Below are 18,441 nucleotides of genomic sequence, written 5' to 3'. Positions count from 1 at the left end.
TGAATTTGAATTCATGTCAAGAAAATTAGGGGAAATGGCACAGTTAGTACCATCAAGACTTTAATTATTTTTTTCCCACAACTTTTTATCCCTCCAATTTTGGTACACAAAATTTGATAGAGGCTAAGAACCATGATCATCTGCTTTGTTGTTTGTACAAAAAAAAAGCTGATAGGGGTCCCCATTCTGAGGAAACTCATAATTAAGACCAGCATGTGTGAAAGATTATTGCTGTATCAGTAATAACAAAAGGGGGTCCAATTGAGATACTCTTTCTTTTTACATATACATTTCTAATCATCATTCACTTTTAAAAATGGTTTAGCATTTTGTTGTTTCTTTTGAAACTGTTTAACGAAGGATTAAAAGAAATGCAAACAATGGGATTCTGATTCTCTTTTATGTTTTAACCCATCAAACCCTTGGAATGTCAAAATGAGCTCCTTTCACACATACATGCATACTTACATACTGGAAGGTTTCAGGTTTTTTCCCACTACTTATGAAGAAAGTTCTCTCTCTTTGTTCTTTTAAATAACAAAGATAAGTCCACAAGTTGCCTTCAGGATTATGGAAAAGAAAGAAAATGCCTGTAAAAGAAATGGAACAATGCTTATTTTAGGGTCCCATCATTTTTTTTTGTCTTGAGACAGACCTTTAAATTGGGAATAAAATTTTGTTAAAATTGTTTTCTTTTATCTACATGACTCAAACCGAAGATTTATTTAAGCAACATCGAGCTTTTTACTATATTTTCCTACCAGAATTGATATAAATATTTATATAAGATAACCAAATTCACCCTTTTATGAATCTCACAGTTTTAAGCATATATTTTTTAAAATAATTTTATTATAAATTCTAGTTATATTTAATCTTTTTGATAGAGTGCCTCGAATTATTCATAGTTTATTTTCAACCTAATACTTATACCAATCAAATTAATACTTAATGAGAATAGTTTTAAATAGGAGATAATGGTAATATGATTGAAGTGGAGGTTGGGGTGGGGAAGAAAAGGAATCACTTCCCTCTTTTAAAAGATCAAATCTGCAAATATATTATTTTGATGAAAGAATGAGAGTATTATAGAATTCCACTGTTCCAACACACAGTCTGTTTGAAAGTCAAAAGATGTTTTGTACAGGTCCAAAGGGGACCTATATTCATATAAAGAATATACATGTTCTATTTGATAAGAGTTTTTTTTCCTAAATTATAAAAATATATATATAAAATAATTATTAAATTATGTAAAAGTTTTTATCTAAGTAATAGAAGTATTAAAATTGTTGTTGTATGGCTTTATCCGCACCACTTCACTTATCGAAAACTCTTTTCTCTTTCTTCTACAATTTAATTTTTTGTCATGAAACAATAAAAATCTAAATAACTTTTTTTTTAATCTCCAACACTGACTATCAAGTCGACTTGAATTTGAAGTATGTTATTTTACTTATTAATGGGTACCAATCCACTATATCGATAGTTAAATCATCATTTAAAATTCACTAATTAAATTTCTTTTTTTTTAAATATTTAATAACTTAACTACATTAATGAAAATTTTAAAATAATTTTATAAATTTATTAATAATTTAATAACATTCGGTAAAATCTACCCTTCCTTTTGTCTTGTAAAACTAATAAAAAAGAAAAGCAAAACAAGTTGGGGGTGGAAAGTAATAAATCATTCACACTACTTTAATGAGAGGGTTGGGGGTTTTGCTTGTAAAACAAAACATAGCAGTGAGAGAAGCTGTAAATGCCTTCAATCACCATATAGCCTCAGCTGTAATACTGCTTTCAGTCACACAAACCCATAAGAGAGGGGTTTTATTGCCTTTGCTTTTCACTATAAATCATCATCATTTCAGCAGTTAATGTTAAAGCAGTGGGAAACAACAACACTCTTTCTTTACCCATCAAAACACTAGGCATTGCTACTTTTATTTTTTCTTTTTTTTTAAAAAAAGATGCACAAAAAACCAGGAATTAATAAATAAAACATGCAATTTCACCATCAGGTTTTTAACTTTACACATCAGAAAGAAATGTGTTTTTGAGATATTTGAAGGGTCCTACATAAGTTAAGAACCAATGTGCAAAATGCCAATAAATTTAAAATTTTTTTTTATTACAATCACCTAATATAACACTTGGCAAAATTATGAGCCCTCAATTTTCTTTAAACCTTTTTAAGGTCCCATCTAACTATAGCTAAGCATTCATTTAATCATCACCATCAGAATACAAAGCCAAAAATGCCATATCAAAACCTACTTTTACACATCATTTAAAGAGAAATGGGGCAAAGGCCCTACAATACAACTAAGCATTACAAGGCTAAATGTAAACTTTAAAAAAAAAAAAACAAATACTTAAAAAAAAAGCCATAAAAAACATCTCACAAAGGCATAACCCCATTTTTTCCCACTCTTATTCCTTTTTACCCTAACTTAAACTGCAAGGTTTCCTTCTATATCTACATACATTGCAAAAATATGCCCCCAGATACATACTTATACGAGTAGTATAAGCTTGGTATTTTCGTATATAATGCGGAAGAATACGTCACATGATTGAACATGCATTCGGGTTTTCGTCGCTGAACATCTCGAAGGAATCGGACGGACGTGATGAATACGATGGATAGGATGAGTACATGTCCATATCCGACGTTTGACGTTCGGTTGTGTGACCCGGGTGCATGTATGCATACGAATACGGTGGTGGTGAGGTGTAATAGGATGCAGTATAGCTACTGCTTGGATACGCCGTGTTGTAGCTAGTGAGGTACACCGGTGGTGCATGGTAATACGTTGGGTACTCGTACACTGGGTGCTGACGTGGTGGGCTATGATTGGCTGGGGATGGCATGGGAACTGGACCATGGGGTCCATGCACTTTAAAATGTGATCCAATGGATGCAGGTACTGCATCACCAGAATGCTGCTCACCACCCTCATCGGTATTAGCTTTTTGCCCCTTTCTTTTATTCTTTTTACTCCCACTGCCATTGCCAATTTTCTCACCAGCATTGCCATTACCGTTACCCTCAGTATCACCGCCGGCACCACTACCACCACCTTTCTTCTCAGCCACCGATGACTGATTACCGGCTACCGGGGTCACATTTTGCTTCACCTCAGTCTTCGGCTCCTTAACTTGTACACCGTTTTTACAAGCTGCACCACCGCCACCTTGATCATTGGCTTTGCTAACGTTACTACAACCCTCACCATTCTTGCTAGAGCCACCGCCATTTTCAGAGCTTTTAGCACCATCCTCTTGTTGAACCTTGACTTCATTTTTGACGGTCTCTTTCTGTTTATCACCTCCATGGTTGCCATTATTAGCTCCTTCACCATTTGCTTGGCCACCTTGTTTATCTTTGTTCTTGGGTTTCCCTTGTTTTTTCTCTTTTGATTCAGCCTTTTCAGGCCATAGCTCTGCATGTCTCCCTTTCTTCACTAGTTTCTTGATCAGAGTCTCAGCATTTACGTGCAAGTTGGCTTTTACAGTGGCTTTTTGTTGTTTCAAATCAGCATAAGCCTCGTAAACACCTGCAAAATCACAAAGAAAAATAAAATTTCATAGTTGAAAGATGAACAAGAAAGAAATTTAACAAGGAAAAAAAAAGAAAATTTTACCACAAAAAAATTATGCTGAGAAAGAAAAAGAGAAAACTTTGATGAAGGAATGAGATTAACTGAAAAAAAATAAAAAGAAAACCCAGATGAGATAATCTCACAAACAACCAAGATTCTGATGATTAAAAGTTCAAACAAAAACACAAAAGGAAACCATAGGTGAGAAATTTTTTACTAAACTTTCATTGAAAATATGAACAAAATCATGTTAAAATAAGGATTTGGGATTGTTTCAAAACATTACCCTCGATTTTTCTTAGAGTCCTTTCCACTTTCCTTTTGCAGCCTTCGCAATGAATGGAGACTTTCAACACCCAAGCCTACAAAAAAAAAGGAACAAAAAAGGGTAAAAAAACAAGCTTTAAAAATCCATTAAAAAAAAGGGATTTTTGTTTATGTTGTGCATGCTTTTTACCTTATACTTGAGAGGAGGTGCTTGGTTATCTTCAACTTCTTTAGATTCTTGCTTGGCTTCTGGTTTAGATTCTTGTTTAGTTTCTGGTTTTCCATCTGTTGTAGCCATTAGAACAAAATAATACCAAAGACAAGAAGAAGAAGAAGAAGAAAAAGGTAATTTCCCCAGAAAGGTTGAACTAAAAACACTGAGATAAAGAGAGAGAGAGAGAATATAAACCGTAAGGAAACTGCTTAAGAAGTGAAGGCTTAAAGAAGGAAGGAAAAAAATAAAATAAAGTTAAGGCCTAGGGAGTTGGTGCTGAGTGGGGTGGCAAAGGAGCAGTAGCTTCTGAGAAATTAATTAATTAATTTATTATTACATCAATTTTTTTTTTTCTTTAAAAGGCTTTGCTTTTGTTTTTCTCTATCATGGACACCGATCAAGCTTAATACTTTGATGCTGCTGTCCTTTTTGCTAGGCAAGGACTACAAGAATTATTGGCTGTTTTTTTTTATGGGTATTTTCCTACTTAATAATGCAAAATCAGTATCAATTTTTCTTTGGTTTATGAAGAAAAGAATAACTTTTTTTTATTAAAAATTAATATTAAATTAGTCAATTGAGTCATAGTTTAATTTTTATAAGTTTGTTGAAACGCATTATCATTCCATATATGAGTTGAGAAAGAATTATGAATAGTTTTAAGTATTGTGTTAAAAATAACCGATATAATTCGAACCTGTATTGAAATTATGATAAGAGAAAGTAAATGAATATGATTAAATTATGGGATAATGGAGTTTTGTCCTACATTTTTTGAATTACCCAAAGATCCTGTTGTATTTGGTGATAGAAAAATAGTAATATGGTAAAGAGATGTTTAAATTAGTATATTTTTATTTAAATAAATATTTATGATATTAAATTGTCTATGATATGGAATTATTTTTAACAAACAATGTATATTTTGGAATTAACCCAAAGTTCTTGTGAATGCTGCAAACAATAAATTGTGAATATCATATGATATTTTATTTGTATTATTTTTAATTTGGGTTAATATATTATTTAATATTTGAGTTTAATTTTAATGTTTAATTTAGTATTAAATTGAAAAAAAATTAAGTATTAATTTAAATATTGAAACTAAATTTAAATATCAAATTGAAACAAATAACCTAAAATATCAAATTGAATATTAAAATAAAACTTAGGTGCCTAAAAATACATTAACCATTTTCTATTTGAAAACATTGTTTTAAGATGAACTGAATACGTTGAAGGTGAAAAGGAACTGTTTTCCGTAATGTCTGAAAATAAACAGAGAATTTTTATAGAATATTCGATTAACTATATTTTTATCATCAAGAACTTTAATAAATAAAAATAAAAATTTATTTAATTTTAAAAAATAAAAAATTGAACTAATTTAAGTACATTTTTAACATATTAACTTGAAAAAAAAACAGAGTTAATCTGAAAATTGATAATTAAACAAAGACAATATTCACACATGTGTTTTGTAAAAGATCAATGAAAATGCATGCCCTTGACTTTGTTTAACACATAAAGAAATTGCTGATACTGTTTAAGAAGGTATTTATTTTAATATTTTTTTGTGTATGAAATTTCCAAATTTAGGAATGGCAAATAGTGGACTAAAAAGGTATTTTGTATTGGTTAAATTATGATGTTAGTCTTTGCACTTAAGTAAAAATTGAGATTTAATCTTTGTACTTAAAAGTTGATTAAGTCCTCTTACTTTCAACCTAATCATTAAAATTGTATATAATTTTCATTAAAATTTATCGATTTAATATATTGATTAGGATTTTCTCATATGTGACTTGACTAGCGATTATTGGATTAGGATGAGTTGAAATAATAAAATTTTTAAAGTATAAAAACTAAAAATTAAATTTTATAAAAGTATAAGGATTAACAACAAATTTAAACCTTTTATATTGTATAATAGGAAAGATAGGTTGCCTAATATTTGTGTAAACAGGAAGGAAACCATCAACATGAAGCGTCAATTTCAATATTAATATTAAAATGGAAATGCTTAGCAATGAGCAATGAAAAAGAACTTTGATCCTTAACAAGCATTAAGAATAAAGTTGTCCTTTTACTTAGTGGTCCAATTTATTTCTCCAATACCCTCACTTTTTTTTGGCCTGGCACACTGATAGATTGATTTACAGCTTTGATTGTTTAGTCTAATCTTTTATAGACAGATATTTATAGGTCTGCAACTCCCTTTTATTTTCTTCTTTTTTCCTTTATAAAATAAATAAAAATAACATATATAATTTATAAATCTCAACTTCATTCATTTACTTTTGTGAATCCTTGACAATCTGTGGGAGAAGTGTTTTATTAAATTACAATATAAGAATTGATAACTTAGTTACCAAACATTACAGCCTATATTACCCTATGAGAAACATAATTATATGAACTAGTATTGCTTTGTTGCATTTCCCAAAATATATAGAAAAAAAAAGAATTAAATGAACCCAATAGGACCAATTTTTTAAAAGTTTTCCTTGTGGAAATCAAATTTGGTGCTGGTCTTCCTTGAAAACTCTTGAGCTAACCTTCTTAGCTCCCCTGTTAATCCTGGTGCTCCACAGTAAAATACTCCTGCAGGTAAAAGAAAAAATGTACATGTAAATTGTTACTTAAACCATGTTAAAACTATCCTTGGTCCCATTTGACTATATTGAGTAATATTTTGGTAAAAGTATTACGGAGGCCTATCTATTAAGAATTGGATTGCATTTTATTTTATTTATTAAAAAAAAATTAGATTGCATTTTATTTTATTTATTAAAAAAAAGATAAATTGGTTCCTATACATAAGATTAGGAAGCAAATTAATCATTTTTGTTAAAAAAATTTATTCATTTGTACTATTAAAAATAGGTTTGATTGATGGAATAACTAGATTGTAATGTGTGATATGCCATGTGTACCTCATGCTGGCATATAGGGACTGTTTGTTTTTTGATCTAATATACTGGAACTGCTTTATCTATTTTTTTAAGTAGAATGAATAAAATACAATCTAACTATTTGTATAGGGTTCTCCATGATAATTTTACCTAATATTTCATTGAAATGTAGAAATTTAAAGATAATATACTAGAAAGCAAATACATACCAACTCTCTTGTCCGTATGGTTAACAGCCACGTGCTTGAAGACCTTGTGCCAATTTGGCCTGGCAAAATGTGTTTTCACTTGTGTTCCCGAAACAATATCCACACCACTTTTGGCATGTTGGAGGGACTGAAGCATGGTGATCAAAGCTGACCTAGCATCCCCTTCTTCATATACACTGGTGCAGTAATTGTGAAGTTCAATCATCCTATCTCTATCATACTCAGCTACCTCATTCATTACCCCCCTGAACCACTCAAACGAGCCTTGCTCCCGTGTAACCCAATAGAAGTAAGCTCGTTTAGTGGCAAATGGCTTTCTCTTGTTCTTCACCCCTTCTTCGATTTCATTTTGGTGCTTAATGTTGTTAAGCACGTCTTTGACTATGCTGATTAATGGGGTGGCACCAATGCCAAGTCCTACTAGGAGAAGAACATCGTACTTTTTGTAGTCTTGAGCTGGAGCTCCATATGGACCATCAATCAAGAGTTTTGGCAACCTGTTTGATCAATAGGTTAAAATCCCATTTTAGAGTTCAGATTATCACTGAAAATAGATGACTAATGGATCGGCCAAAAAAGGGTTTACCTTGGCTTGTTTTCGCCTTTACCAATATCTGCTCTCAAGAGGCCACTTTGATCAACTGATGGAGGCTGACAAACCTGCAAACCAGCTCATATTAAGGCAAAACTATTGATACGTTTAAGCTTTAGAAATGAGACATTTTGTTGTTGTAATGATCACCTTTGAGAAAAGGGCCTTGAGTTGGGATGTCCAGTCTCCTAAGGTTCGGATGTGGATACTTAAATAGTCATCTCCAGGAGCCGAAGTGATGGAGAAGGGATGCCTGAGAATCAGAATCACTAATGTATCATTAGTACTGTCATTAGATCATTGAAATCAGGGAATTACATGATTATTGGTTACTGTTTTTTTTACCATTGAAATGGGGAGACATCAGCACAGTTCACAAAGATATATTGGCCACTAGTGTACTTAAATCCTTGAGGCTTAGACATGTGCAGGGAAAGTACATTTCCAGGGTAGACAGCAACCTGAATTATAAGAACTGAATATTAGCTAATTGTCTAATCGGTAAATGTGATAAAGTTGACATTTAAGGGGATTGGAATGTACCTTCAAGATCTTCACTGACTTATAGCCAGATCTAAATGCTCGAATTAGGCGTTCACATGCGTATAATAGCATTGGAACTGCTAGATACATCCATGTCTGAACCAAATAGCAATGCAGAATGTCAGAATATTGAAATATTTAAAACTAGCTAGTTTTTTTAGGGTTGAGATACTTACTGTCTTTTTGTACCATTTCTTGGAGAGGTAGAGATAGTATCCATGAACAATGAAGAGGGCATAGACAATAATAAATAGATGATGTGAGTACCAGAAGGCATTAAATCCAGTCAGCTTCTTTATGGGTTTAGGAAGGTTTAGCCGGTTTCGGCGGAACCAAGGTTGAGCTAGTGTGTAGGCTATGGCCATAAGCACCACCATGGTCACGCCAGTCCAACCTTCGGTCCCTTTCACGAACCACCAGTAGTTGTTAGGCCGTTCTTCCCCAAAGAATTGTTCCATTGGCTCATACTCATCATCAGTGGCATGGAGAAGCCTAGGGAAATCACACGTTAGATGTGCACCAGCATGCAAGCCAACCCCAACAGCAATCCCCCAAGCAACCACCTATAGAAATTCATTCAAGTCAAGAATGTAATTTGTTCTAAAACAGGAAATCTTTGTCCTTCAGTATATTTTGTTATATTGGATCTTTATTTGTAGCAACATACCTTGTGAAAATTGATATTGTCATCAAATGGGACAGCCACCCCTAACTTTGTTCTGCTTCTAAGCCAAGTAATGGTATTTCTACACACTGGAAGAAGAATTATGGCCATGTTGAATTTAGTTGTCTCAGCTGCACCTTTGGCCGTGGTAACACAGTAGCCCATCACATCAAACACGGCTCTATGTCTGTATTGAATGAATTTCCAGGTGAACAAACCTGCACAGATTGAGAACCAAAGAGCCAACACCCATATTCTCTTCCAATTGTCCTCTAAAAAATAGGCAAGACCCCTTCCCCATCTTTTAATGGGGTTCTTCTCTTTTGTTGGAACCAATTTTTCACTCAATAACCTGCTTAAAATGCGGCTGCCCGTCACTAAGTTGGTTGATTGGCTTGGAGCTTGCAGTAGTAGTGTTTCCAAATTGTATATCTGAAATAAAAGAATAATAACAAATAAACCATAGGTTTGACCAAGTATTGTCTTGCCTGGGCCTCTTCTTGCCCATAAATGGGATCATGTAAACTACTTGATGGGCCTAAAGAAGGAATATTAGTTTATTTTTGCTGACCTCAATGTACCCAAGGTTGTCTTTATCCAGTTCTTCCATGATTAAGGCTGCATACTCCTCAGCACATTCTTGGATTTTTGACAGCTTGTTAGCACTAGCACTCAATGTGATAATCTACAGCATTGAAACACTTGTAAATATCTGTATGGATAATGCAAAAGCTTAATTAAACAACTATTGGATGTAATAGTCACTCACCTCTTTCACCTCTTCTTCTGTGATCCTTCCATCAGCATCTTTGTCAACCCTGCATTTAATTACCAACATCATCATTGTCAAAGAATGCATAAAAACCAAATGAATTTTACAGACTTCTCAACCATTGACTACAACAATCATTGTTTCATTAACCATGTGCACAAATAAAAAAATTTCCTATTTGTCTCAATTAAGTTGATGGATTTGTTGATAAATCAAATTAAAATAAAATCATTTAATTATGTAAGCTTGTAATAAATTATCAACTTAGGACAGTTAATAATTACTTTGAAGTCAACAGCTTGGATAACAAAAGGAATTTTATTTCCACCTAACATATGGCTTCACATGCACAGAAACCATGAAATTCGGGTTTATATGATTAAATTATTTGCATGAATAGTGAATATAGATTCTGATTATAAATTTATAATATGATATAATATTTAGCTTGACGATTACCTCTTGTTTTCTCAGCATAATTTTGTCAAAGACAGTTACCTAATGTTTAGGTGAAAATCTATATTTACTGTCCCATTGAGAATACACTATAGACCTTACTGATTTGCTAGCTAGTTCTGAGAAATTCTAAATAAATTCAAGAAAAAAATGAAAAAGGGTCTTCAAAATTAACATAAATTTGGTTAAAGATTGAGTGCATAAATTCTTACATGTCAAAGAAAGTTTGCAATCTAGCATCAAAGCTTTGATCAGTAATTTGTTCCCAAAATTCCCTTAGCTGAGCTTTGTTTACTGCCGATGATGTTATCCCTCTTCTGCGAGCCAAAGCTTCGAACAGTTCCTCGGCAAACTCCTTTGATTCGTTCATGCCTGAATATAATCACAAGTTATATAACACCAAGTAGCTATAAGCCTATAGGCTATAACAACAGTGCATTTTCATGGCTGAACCTGATAACATGAAAAATTACAGATATGGAGATATGTTATAAATACCTATACATGGACCAAACAATGACTTGGGGAGTGATCCATTGACAGACAATTCATCGAACCGTGATTCGATCTCGGACCAGCCTTCGGTTCCAACGTTTTTGGTCATAAATTTCAGTCCCCGAAGGGCACGAGCGGCGCCGGATTTGTTCCGGTCGGCCCTGTGAAACGGCGCCGCCGCCTTCATCGACGTCATTCGCTTCAGTTCCTGAGAAACTTGCCGGATTTTGAACGAAAGCTGGGATCCAAACGAAGGCCTTTTCTCTAACTTGGTCGCTAGCATTGCCGTCTCCGGGTCGCCGCCTTTGATATTCTGTACGGAAACCGAATCTTCACGAATGTCGAGAGTGATCTCGACGTATTCGTCGCCGTCTTTAAACCTCGCACTCTTCTTGCTGCTGTGTTTCTTGTTAGCATTGTTCACCAATATCGGACCGCTCAATGGACCACTGTAACCGACTCTGCTACTGCTTGTGCTCTCGGTATCGGACCATGACTCATGTTTACTGTGGTGAATCTCCATTTTCTTCTTCTTTCCTTCTCTCAAATTATCTGCAATTGAAATGAAAACCCGGCAGTCAAAATTTGAGATACGTATAGAACTAATCATAATATCATATACGAAAATAAAAAAAATGCTTGTCTAGGTGTTTTTCCATTTATAGAAAACATGATTTTTTGTCCTCCAAAAATACCAATGAATCATATTACACACGTTTTTCCCTGATGCATGGAAACCATGAACGAAACCAAGTGAAAACAGGTAAACTGGGAAAATATTTTCTCGGGAATTAGGAAATGGAAAAATCTTACGAGAAAATGATTAATTGTTGAAGGTCTCAACTAATATGATGTTAGTGAAGAAATGAGATTTGAGAACGTGATAGAAGAAGAGATGGGAAGAGTTTATATATACATGTAAAGGGTTGTGGGGGAAAGGGGGCTGATAATAACAAGTCAAAACTCCAAACAAAAAGAAGGTGGTGAAATCAAGGGGCGCAGGCCGGTTGTAAAGTGTAATAATATTAATTGAAGGAGTTGTTAGGGTTCATACTGTAATCAATCTTCAAAGTTTCAAAACATCACCAACCAACAACCCATGTTTGACAATGGAAGTTAGAATCTTTTGAAATTTAATCAAACTTCATCAAAACTAGCTATCGGGTCAGCCATTAATAATAAATATATATGACTAAGAAATACAATAAGATTTTAGCAGTATAGCGTTGTAAGAAAGGAAAATATGAAAAAGTTACGCGACTATGGTTATTTGTATTTTTTAATAGTTTAATATTATACCAATATTTTTATTTCGAAAAATATTAAAATCAAATAAAAATTTTAAAATTAAGGATAAAATTACTGTTGTGACATTAAGCTATTGAAAAAAATAATATCTTTATTTCATATAATCTTTTTTTATGTAATCATTACTTTAAATAAATACTGAAAATATAATTGGTAGTAAAAAAATAATTTGACAAGTAAATTTTAATTATTACTTTAAATACTATTGAGTTTTTAAACTCAAAGGATGGTAAGACTAATTCAGGGGTAATAAAAATAATTAAAAAAAGTTTGAAGTAAAAAAAAAGAGAGTGAGTATATGATAATGTTTAAAATCTACTTGTCACGAGCCATTTAAGCCATTTAAATCTTAATTCAACTTATACTGTTGTTATTATTAGGGGTAAGTATTTAATCAAATCAAGTCGAATTGAGTGAAAAAAATTTAAGTTAATTGAGTTGACGAGTTCTATTTTATCATCTTAATTTGATTTAATTTTTTTAATCGAATTAAATTAAAAAATTAAACATGTTAAATTAAAATCTTATTACAGTATAATTAATTCCATGTTAGAGCATATAAATTTGAAACCATATATATTTGAATTTTTTTTAAAGCAAAATAAAAAAAAATACTTTAGTGTGATAAACTTGAATCACTAATCAACTTATTTAGGTTCCAAAATTATTATGTTAGAAAATTTTTAAAATTTTAATTTTCTTTATATATTATTTAATATAATTTTTTAAAAATATAAAAAATATAATTTTTATAAATATTTTGAAAATTTGAAATTTATTTTGTAATTTTAGTTGAGAGAGACCAATTTACTCATTTTTAAAATTGACAAGAACCAAAGGGGCATTTACATCAATTTATTATTAAATTATTCAAATTGTAAAATTCAATTTGACTCGAACTCAAAACTCCAATAATTCGAACAACTCGATTCGATTAACTCAAATTTTTTTCGATTTTTTTAAATCGAATCGAATTTTTCTCACTTATAATTATTATTATTGTAATAATAGAAAAAAAAACGTAAATTCAATTACGTTTAAATGTGTTTTTTTTTAATAAATGATAGGGTTTGGAAAGTAAGAAAAAGTGAAAAAATGTTGGAAATTGGTTTGAAATCTAAAAGTTAACGTGATCTCTTGGAGAAAAGCTTGCTATCTGCTCTTATCTATTTCTGGTCGGCTTCCACGAAAATGCCAAGTAGAAAGAGACCTTGACAACAATTTTTTCTTTTTTCTTTTTTCAAATCTAGTTGTTTAACTTATCGATTATTTTGGTATATGATAAATTTAGTCCTTAATATTTATAATTTTTATTAATTTGATCTTTATTTTTTTGAGTTAAATTTGGTTATTAATATTTTAAGAAGAGTTAAATTATTTTTTTAAAATTAAAATCTTAATTAAAACATTAACTTTTTAATGATGTCGGCACAACTTGCATGACAGTCCACGTATATTTCATATTAATATGATACTATTTATTTTATATACCAATTCTATAAATAATTTAAAAATTATAGAAATATTCAAAAAACAAACAAATTTTTTTAAAAAAAATTAGGCATAAAGTACACACGAGCTGCATGTTTAAAAATTTAATGTTTTAACAAATATTTCCATAAAAAATAATTAGACTCTTTTTGAAAGGTAAATAGTTAAATTTGAATTTTTTTTAAAATGTTGAGAGCCGAATTTAGTAAAAAAAAGACTAAATTGACAGAAAAATATATTCATTAATAACTAAATTAATCATTATACTATTTATTTATTTAACATTTAAATAGTTCGTACTTTTGGATTTTGAATAATTTTAAAAATGTATTATTAAAATATATATAATTACTAAATTAAAAAAAATGAGTTTTATTTCGGTCGTAACTCAAAATAATTTTGTTAAGTTATACTTCAAAAATAGTCAAATAGATGGATTTGGTTATCCAGTAATGCGTTTGTGGTAATTCCATTACAAATGGAGACAAAGACCGATATGTTTCACTTTCACATGTTAATAATCAAAATAATTATTTTGTTAAAGATATAATATATTTACAGTTAATGGGTGTTAGTGGTGAGATTAATCATTAATCTGATCCAAATCGCATGATGAGAATGAGAACAAAATAATGGACCGACAATTAGGAATTAGTGTATGAATTAAGTAACAATTTTTACAGTGAGAACAACTACGCAATTTGAGGTTAATTAGTCATACCACGTTATTTATTAATTACACTAATTAAAGATTTCATCTTTGAGTCCTACACATTTTGAATTCAAAACAAAAAAGGGATTGGTCAATTTAAGGCAATTTTGTGCTTTTTTTATTTTTAATAATTCGATATCATTAGGGATTAGAAATTTTGTTAATAAATAATTTGTATATTTTTCTTTACAAAGCAAACTAAAATTTTAGTAATAAAATTTGTCCAAATGCGAAAATTTACTCAATATTTGAAAAAGTATTTTAAAAAAATATTAAACTCAAATAATTGATTATATAAAAAATTAAGTTAATTTAAAATATTAAACTCCTTGAGCTTCAATATTTAATATCTAAAATTAGTTTTTTTTTTCATAATATGTTTTTTTACCGTCTAAATATTAAAAAATACGTTATATTTGTTTATATTAATAAATTTAGGGTAAATTCAAAAATAGTTACTTTTGTTTTGTTTGCCTCAAATTACATTAATGTTACGTTTTAGTAACTTATTTTATCGTTTTATTACGAAATGATCATTTTATTGTTAAGCTCCATTATCTCCTTAACAACGATGTTACATGGCAGTCCAAATAGATTTTAAATGCCAACTTGAATGTTTTACATGGCAGTCCAAATTAAATTTATTTAATTAAAAACCTATTTTCATCTCAGCAACTGGACATTCAAGTTGGTATTTAAAACTCATTTGAACTGCTACATAGGACTACCGTTAGGGAGGCAAAGGAGTTTAACTGTAGAGTGACCACTTCATAACAAAACGATAACGTAAGTGATTAAAACGTAACATTTCAAATATAAGTGACTAAAATGTAATCTGTGGCAAACGAAAGTGACTATTTTTATAGTTTATCCATAAATTTAATGAAAAGAAAGTAAATGAAAATAGATCCAAGTTTAAATGGACTTGTTAATAATTTATAAATACCGCCACATGTTTGAATAAAACTTAATGCATGCGTATGCATGAGGAAATTACTTATTTAGAATATAGATATGTGTTTTAATAATAGCACATTAAATATGTACAGTATTAAAATAAAAATTAAATTAAATTGTAAGTAGAACAAAATTTAAACACATAAATATATCAAATTAACAATACTAAATATACTACAATTATTTATCATGAATTTGTCATCAATTGTGAATTAACATCGAGTTGACTTGTGACATCAACTCAATTAATAATCTTATTAATACATACAACTAATCGGAAATAATAAATTATACATATTGTAATAAAATATATAAATATATTAAAATGAAGTTTTGGTCGAGTGGTAACTTTTAAGGTTTTACCAATTCAAATGGTGTGGGTTCAAATCTTATTGTCAAAACCATTTTTAATTTGAAAAACAGGAGTCGACTTAAAAACAAAATTGGAGTCGCCACCGATCTTTTTTCAAGGTGTGATCGGATCACCTTGAGATTGATCATTTTAATAAAACATATTGATTTATTAAAACAATGATTTTGGGTCTATGAAATTTGAAAAAAAGGGTTCGGGAATCAGTTACGCACAAAGGAAGGATTAGCACCCTCGTAACGCCCAAAATTGATACCTAGTTGATTAATTAATGTCTTAATGTCGAAAATTTGAAAAGATTTTAGAATACGATCCTTTTATTTAAAAAGAACACTTGAATAAATTAAATTGGATGCTAAAACCCTCTTATTTCGAAGAAATAAAATGTCATGCCCAGTGAGTTAGGATATGACATTTCACATTTTAGAAACTAAGCTTGTCTATTGATTTTTAAAACTCATGCAGTGAAGTTTAAAAAAGATATTCAATTATTTGGGTCAAATGAAAAATTAGAACCCAGTAAGTTATGGCTCGATTTCTCAAAATTCCAAACATAGAATATTGCCTTTATTTTTTAAAAATCCTTATCTCGAGATACAAAATGTCATATCCAGTGCGTTAGGACATAACACCTCAAATTCCTGAGAATAAGCTTTTATTTGAAACTTATACGTTTTGATTGGAAAAGGGTACTCGGTCACTTAGATTCAACGAGGAAAATTGGAACCCAGTAAGTAAAGGCACAATCTTCTCGAAGATGCCAAATACCGAGTATAGCCTTATTTTGAACACTTTTGAATAAATCGATTTTAAAACTTAAACGATGTTAAAACACGACCTTTTAAGCGAATAAAATGCAATGGAATAATAATGTACAATGCAAAGTAATAATTCATAAACAAAATGTTATAATAATGAATCACAAATAACAAATAAATACAAAGTAAGAAAATCTAAAATAATTCTAAGCAAATAATACATAAAAAGGATTTAAAATGGATGTTATAATAGCGATCTAAAGTATATAGAATAATTTAAAAAAAATAGTATCCATTCAAGATAAAATAATATATAAAACTCTTTAAAAATAATATAAAAACAATTCAAAATATATAATGTGTAAAAAAAGGTTTAAAATACATAATATATGAAAATATTAAAGAAAATAATGTATGAAAATTTGAAATGAGTGTTATATAAAAAATTAAAATAGATAATAACAAAAAATGTAAAGATAAATAAATAAATAGAATGTTAATGACAAGAGTAAAAAACATATATAAGAAAATAATAATGAAAATAATATTAGTATATAAATAGAAATAGAAATATAATAATAGTAGAAATATAAATAGATAAATAATAATTAGATAAATAATAATAGTATTAGAATAACGAAATAAATATAAATAGAAACATAATAATGATAGCAATAATATATTAAATTAGTTAATTTGATAATAAAATGGCGAAAATAAAAAAAGATTAAATCGAACCTTAAAGTAAAATTTTAGGGCTAATCAAAAGTAAATAAAGGGAAATGGACCAATTTGAACATGCGAATAACAATGAGGGACCAAAAGGGAAATAATCTCCACCCTCCAAAATGCACAGCTTCAAGGAGGACCAAAATGCGATCAAGACAAATTTTAGGGTCAAAATTAAGAAATAATGAAAACCTAATTGCAAAACAATAAAAAAATGAAAGGGCTAAAAGTAATTGGACGGATTTAGAAAAAACAAAGAAATTGAAATGAAATGGACAAAATTCTCACCTAATTGAAAGAGAAAAGAAAATAATTCAATTTCAATAGAAATAATAAAAGAGAGTAGTCCAATTCCCTATTGAAGTAGGAATCCCCAAAGTAATACCATTTCAAAGAACAAAATACCTTTATTTATATACATGGAGTTTACTAAAAATAGCCTAAATAATTTAATAAAAATAAAATAAAAGTAAATAAATAAAGACAAAAACAAAAATCATATCTTCCTATTTTTAGCCTTTTACCAAGTCAACAAATTTTGTTAACTCTTTGGCTTTTTCCATCTTTTTGATTTGGCCATAATGTAATGATTGTCTTTCAATTTAGCCCTTTTTGACTTGTTTTCGACCGATTGCATCCTTTGGCTTCGGTTATTATTTTTTGGGGCCCAGGCCAAAATTAGCCTATTACACTTATTATATGCATGTTTTTATTAGTTTTTATTGGTTTTTGTTAAAAATAAAAAGATTAAAATAGTCTTAAATAATATATTTTATTTTATTTTAAAAAAGATATTTTTGTAATTTTATTAACTAAATTGAATTCGGATTGACAAATAACACCTACTTGTAGGTATTTGATATTATGCACGCAAATTTACTATTTTTTAGGAATTATGATTATTGATATATGAAATTAAAAATTAAAACATAAAATCCTAGGCCATGAGTTATAATTCGCCTTTTAAGACATCTTTCCGCAAAATTAGATACTTACCCACACGAGGCGGCCTCAGGGGCAGCCAGGATTGGCTCATCGATGGTAAAATAACAGTTAAGTCCTTCACAAATTATAAAATTATAAACTAAAATGATGGTAAAAATTGCATTTTCACATTTAAAATTTTATAATTCATAGGGATGGCAATGATGTTCTATATATATTTTTACGGATTTGGATAATATTCATATTTAGCTTTTAAAAATACTACTCATTACAAATTTTGAGAAGAAATAGATGAATATCTCGAATATCCATCATTTGAATTTGCATTACTTATTCTTATAACGGATGCTCACCAGTTACAAAATGCTTATAATTTTAATTTTATATATAAAGAGAATGTTAGCGGATTCAAATTTTTGCATATATGAATGTT

The 18,441-nt window shown here is 29.8% G+C and overlaps 2 protein-coding genes across 3 annotated transcripts; both read right to left on the bottom strand.

Moving 5' to 3' along the window:
* Nucleotides 1-2,265: 2,265 nt before the first annotated feature.
* On the bottom strand, nucleotides 2,266-4,374 carry LOC107927286 (heavy metal-associated isoprenylated plant protein 36). The gene is made up of 3 exons (XM_016858348.2): nucleotides 4,069-4,374; nucleotides 3,898-3,973; nucleotides 2,266-3,566 (listed from the first exon to the last, which is right to left on the bottom strand). The coding sequence occupies exons 1-3, from the start codon at nucleotides 4,174-4,176 to the stop codon at nucleotides 2,575-2,577; spliced, it is 1,176 nt and encodes a 391-aa protein (XP_016713837.2). The 5' UTR covers nucleotides 4,177-4,374; the 3' UTR covers nucleotides 2,266-2,574.
* Nucleotides 4,375-6,362: 1,988 nt separating this feature from the next.
* LOC107942222 (respiratory burst oxidase homolog protein B) lies at nucleotides 6,363-11,684 on the bottom strand. Of its 2 annotated transcripts, none has more exons than XM_041079875.1 (13): nucleotides 11,552-11,684; nucleotides 10,742-11,290; nucleotides 10,456-10,615; nucleotides 9,785-9,833; nucleotides 9,587-9,700; nucleotides 9,019-9,447; nucleotides 8,528-8,914; nucleotides 8,352-8,447; nucleotides 8,154-8,269; nucleotides 7,959-8,061; nucleotides 7,803-7,876; nucleotides 7,217-7,713; nucleotides 6,363-6,696 (listed from the first exon to the last, which is right to left on the bottom strand). In XM_041079875.1, the coding sequence occupies exons 2-13, from the start codon at nucleotides 11,259-11,261 to the stop codon at nucleotides 6,587-6,589; spliced, it is 2,655 nt and encodes an 884-aa protein (XP_040935809.1). In that variant the 5' UTR covers nucleotides 11,262-11,290; nucleotides 11,552-11,684; the 3' UTR covers nucleotides 6,363-6,586. The 2 variants fall into 2 exon arrangements, with proteins under 2 accessions (XP_040935809.1, XP_040935810.1); XM_041079876.1 differs by lacking the exon at nucleotides 11,552-11,684 and adding an exon at nucleotides 11,454-11,545.
* Nucleotides 11,685-18,441: the final 6,757 nt, after the last annotated feature.

The sequence above is a fragment of the Gossypium hirsutum genome, chromosome A11, assembly GCF_007990345.1.
Source record: "Gossypium hirsutum isolate 1008001.06 chromosome A11, Gossypium_hirsutum_v2.1, whole genome shotgun sequence".
In the NCBI taxonomy this organism is placed as follows: domain Eukaryota; kingdom Viridiplantae; phylum Streptophyta; class Magnoliopsida; order Malvales; family Malvaceae; genus Gossypium; species Gossypium hirsutum.
Note: the sequence above shows the minus strand (reverse complement) of the source record. Positions and strands in the feature narration are given on the sequence as shown.

Coding starts and splice junctions, on each gene's coding strand:
- LOC107927286 (XM_016858348.2), bottom strand. CDS start 4,176: ATGGCTACAACAGATGGAAAACCAGAAACTAAACAAGAATCTAAACCA. Junction 3,974..4,068: donor CACCTCCTCTCAAGTATAAG/GTAAAAAGCATG, acceptor TTTTTTTTGTAG/GCTTGGGTGTTGAAAGTCTC. Junction 3,567..3,897: donor GACTCTAAGAAAAATCGAGG/GTAATGTTTTGA, acceptor GTGATTTTGCAG/GTGTTTACGAGGCTTATGCT.
- LOC107942222 (XM_041079875.1), bottom strand. CDS start 11,261: ATGGAGATTCACCACAGTAAACATGAGTCATGGTCCGATACCGAGAGC. Junction 8,270..8,351: donor AGTCAGTGAAGATCTTGAAG/GTACATTCCAAT, acceptor CTTATAATTCAG/GTTGCTGTCTACCCTGGAAA. Junction 8,062..8,153: donor GATGTCTCCCCATTTCAATG/GTAAAAAAAACA, acceptor TCTGATTCTCAG/GCATCCCTTCTCCATCACTT.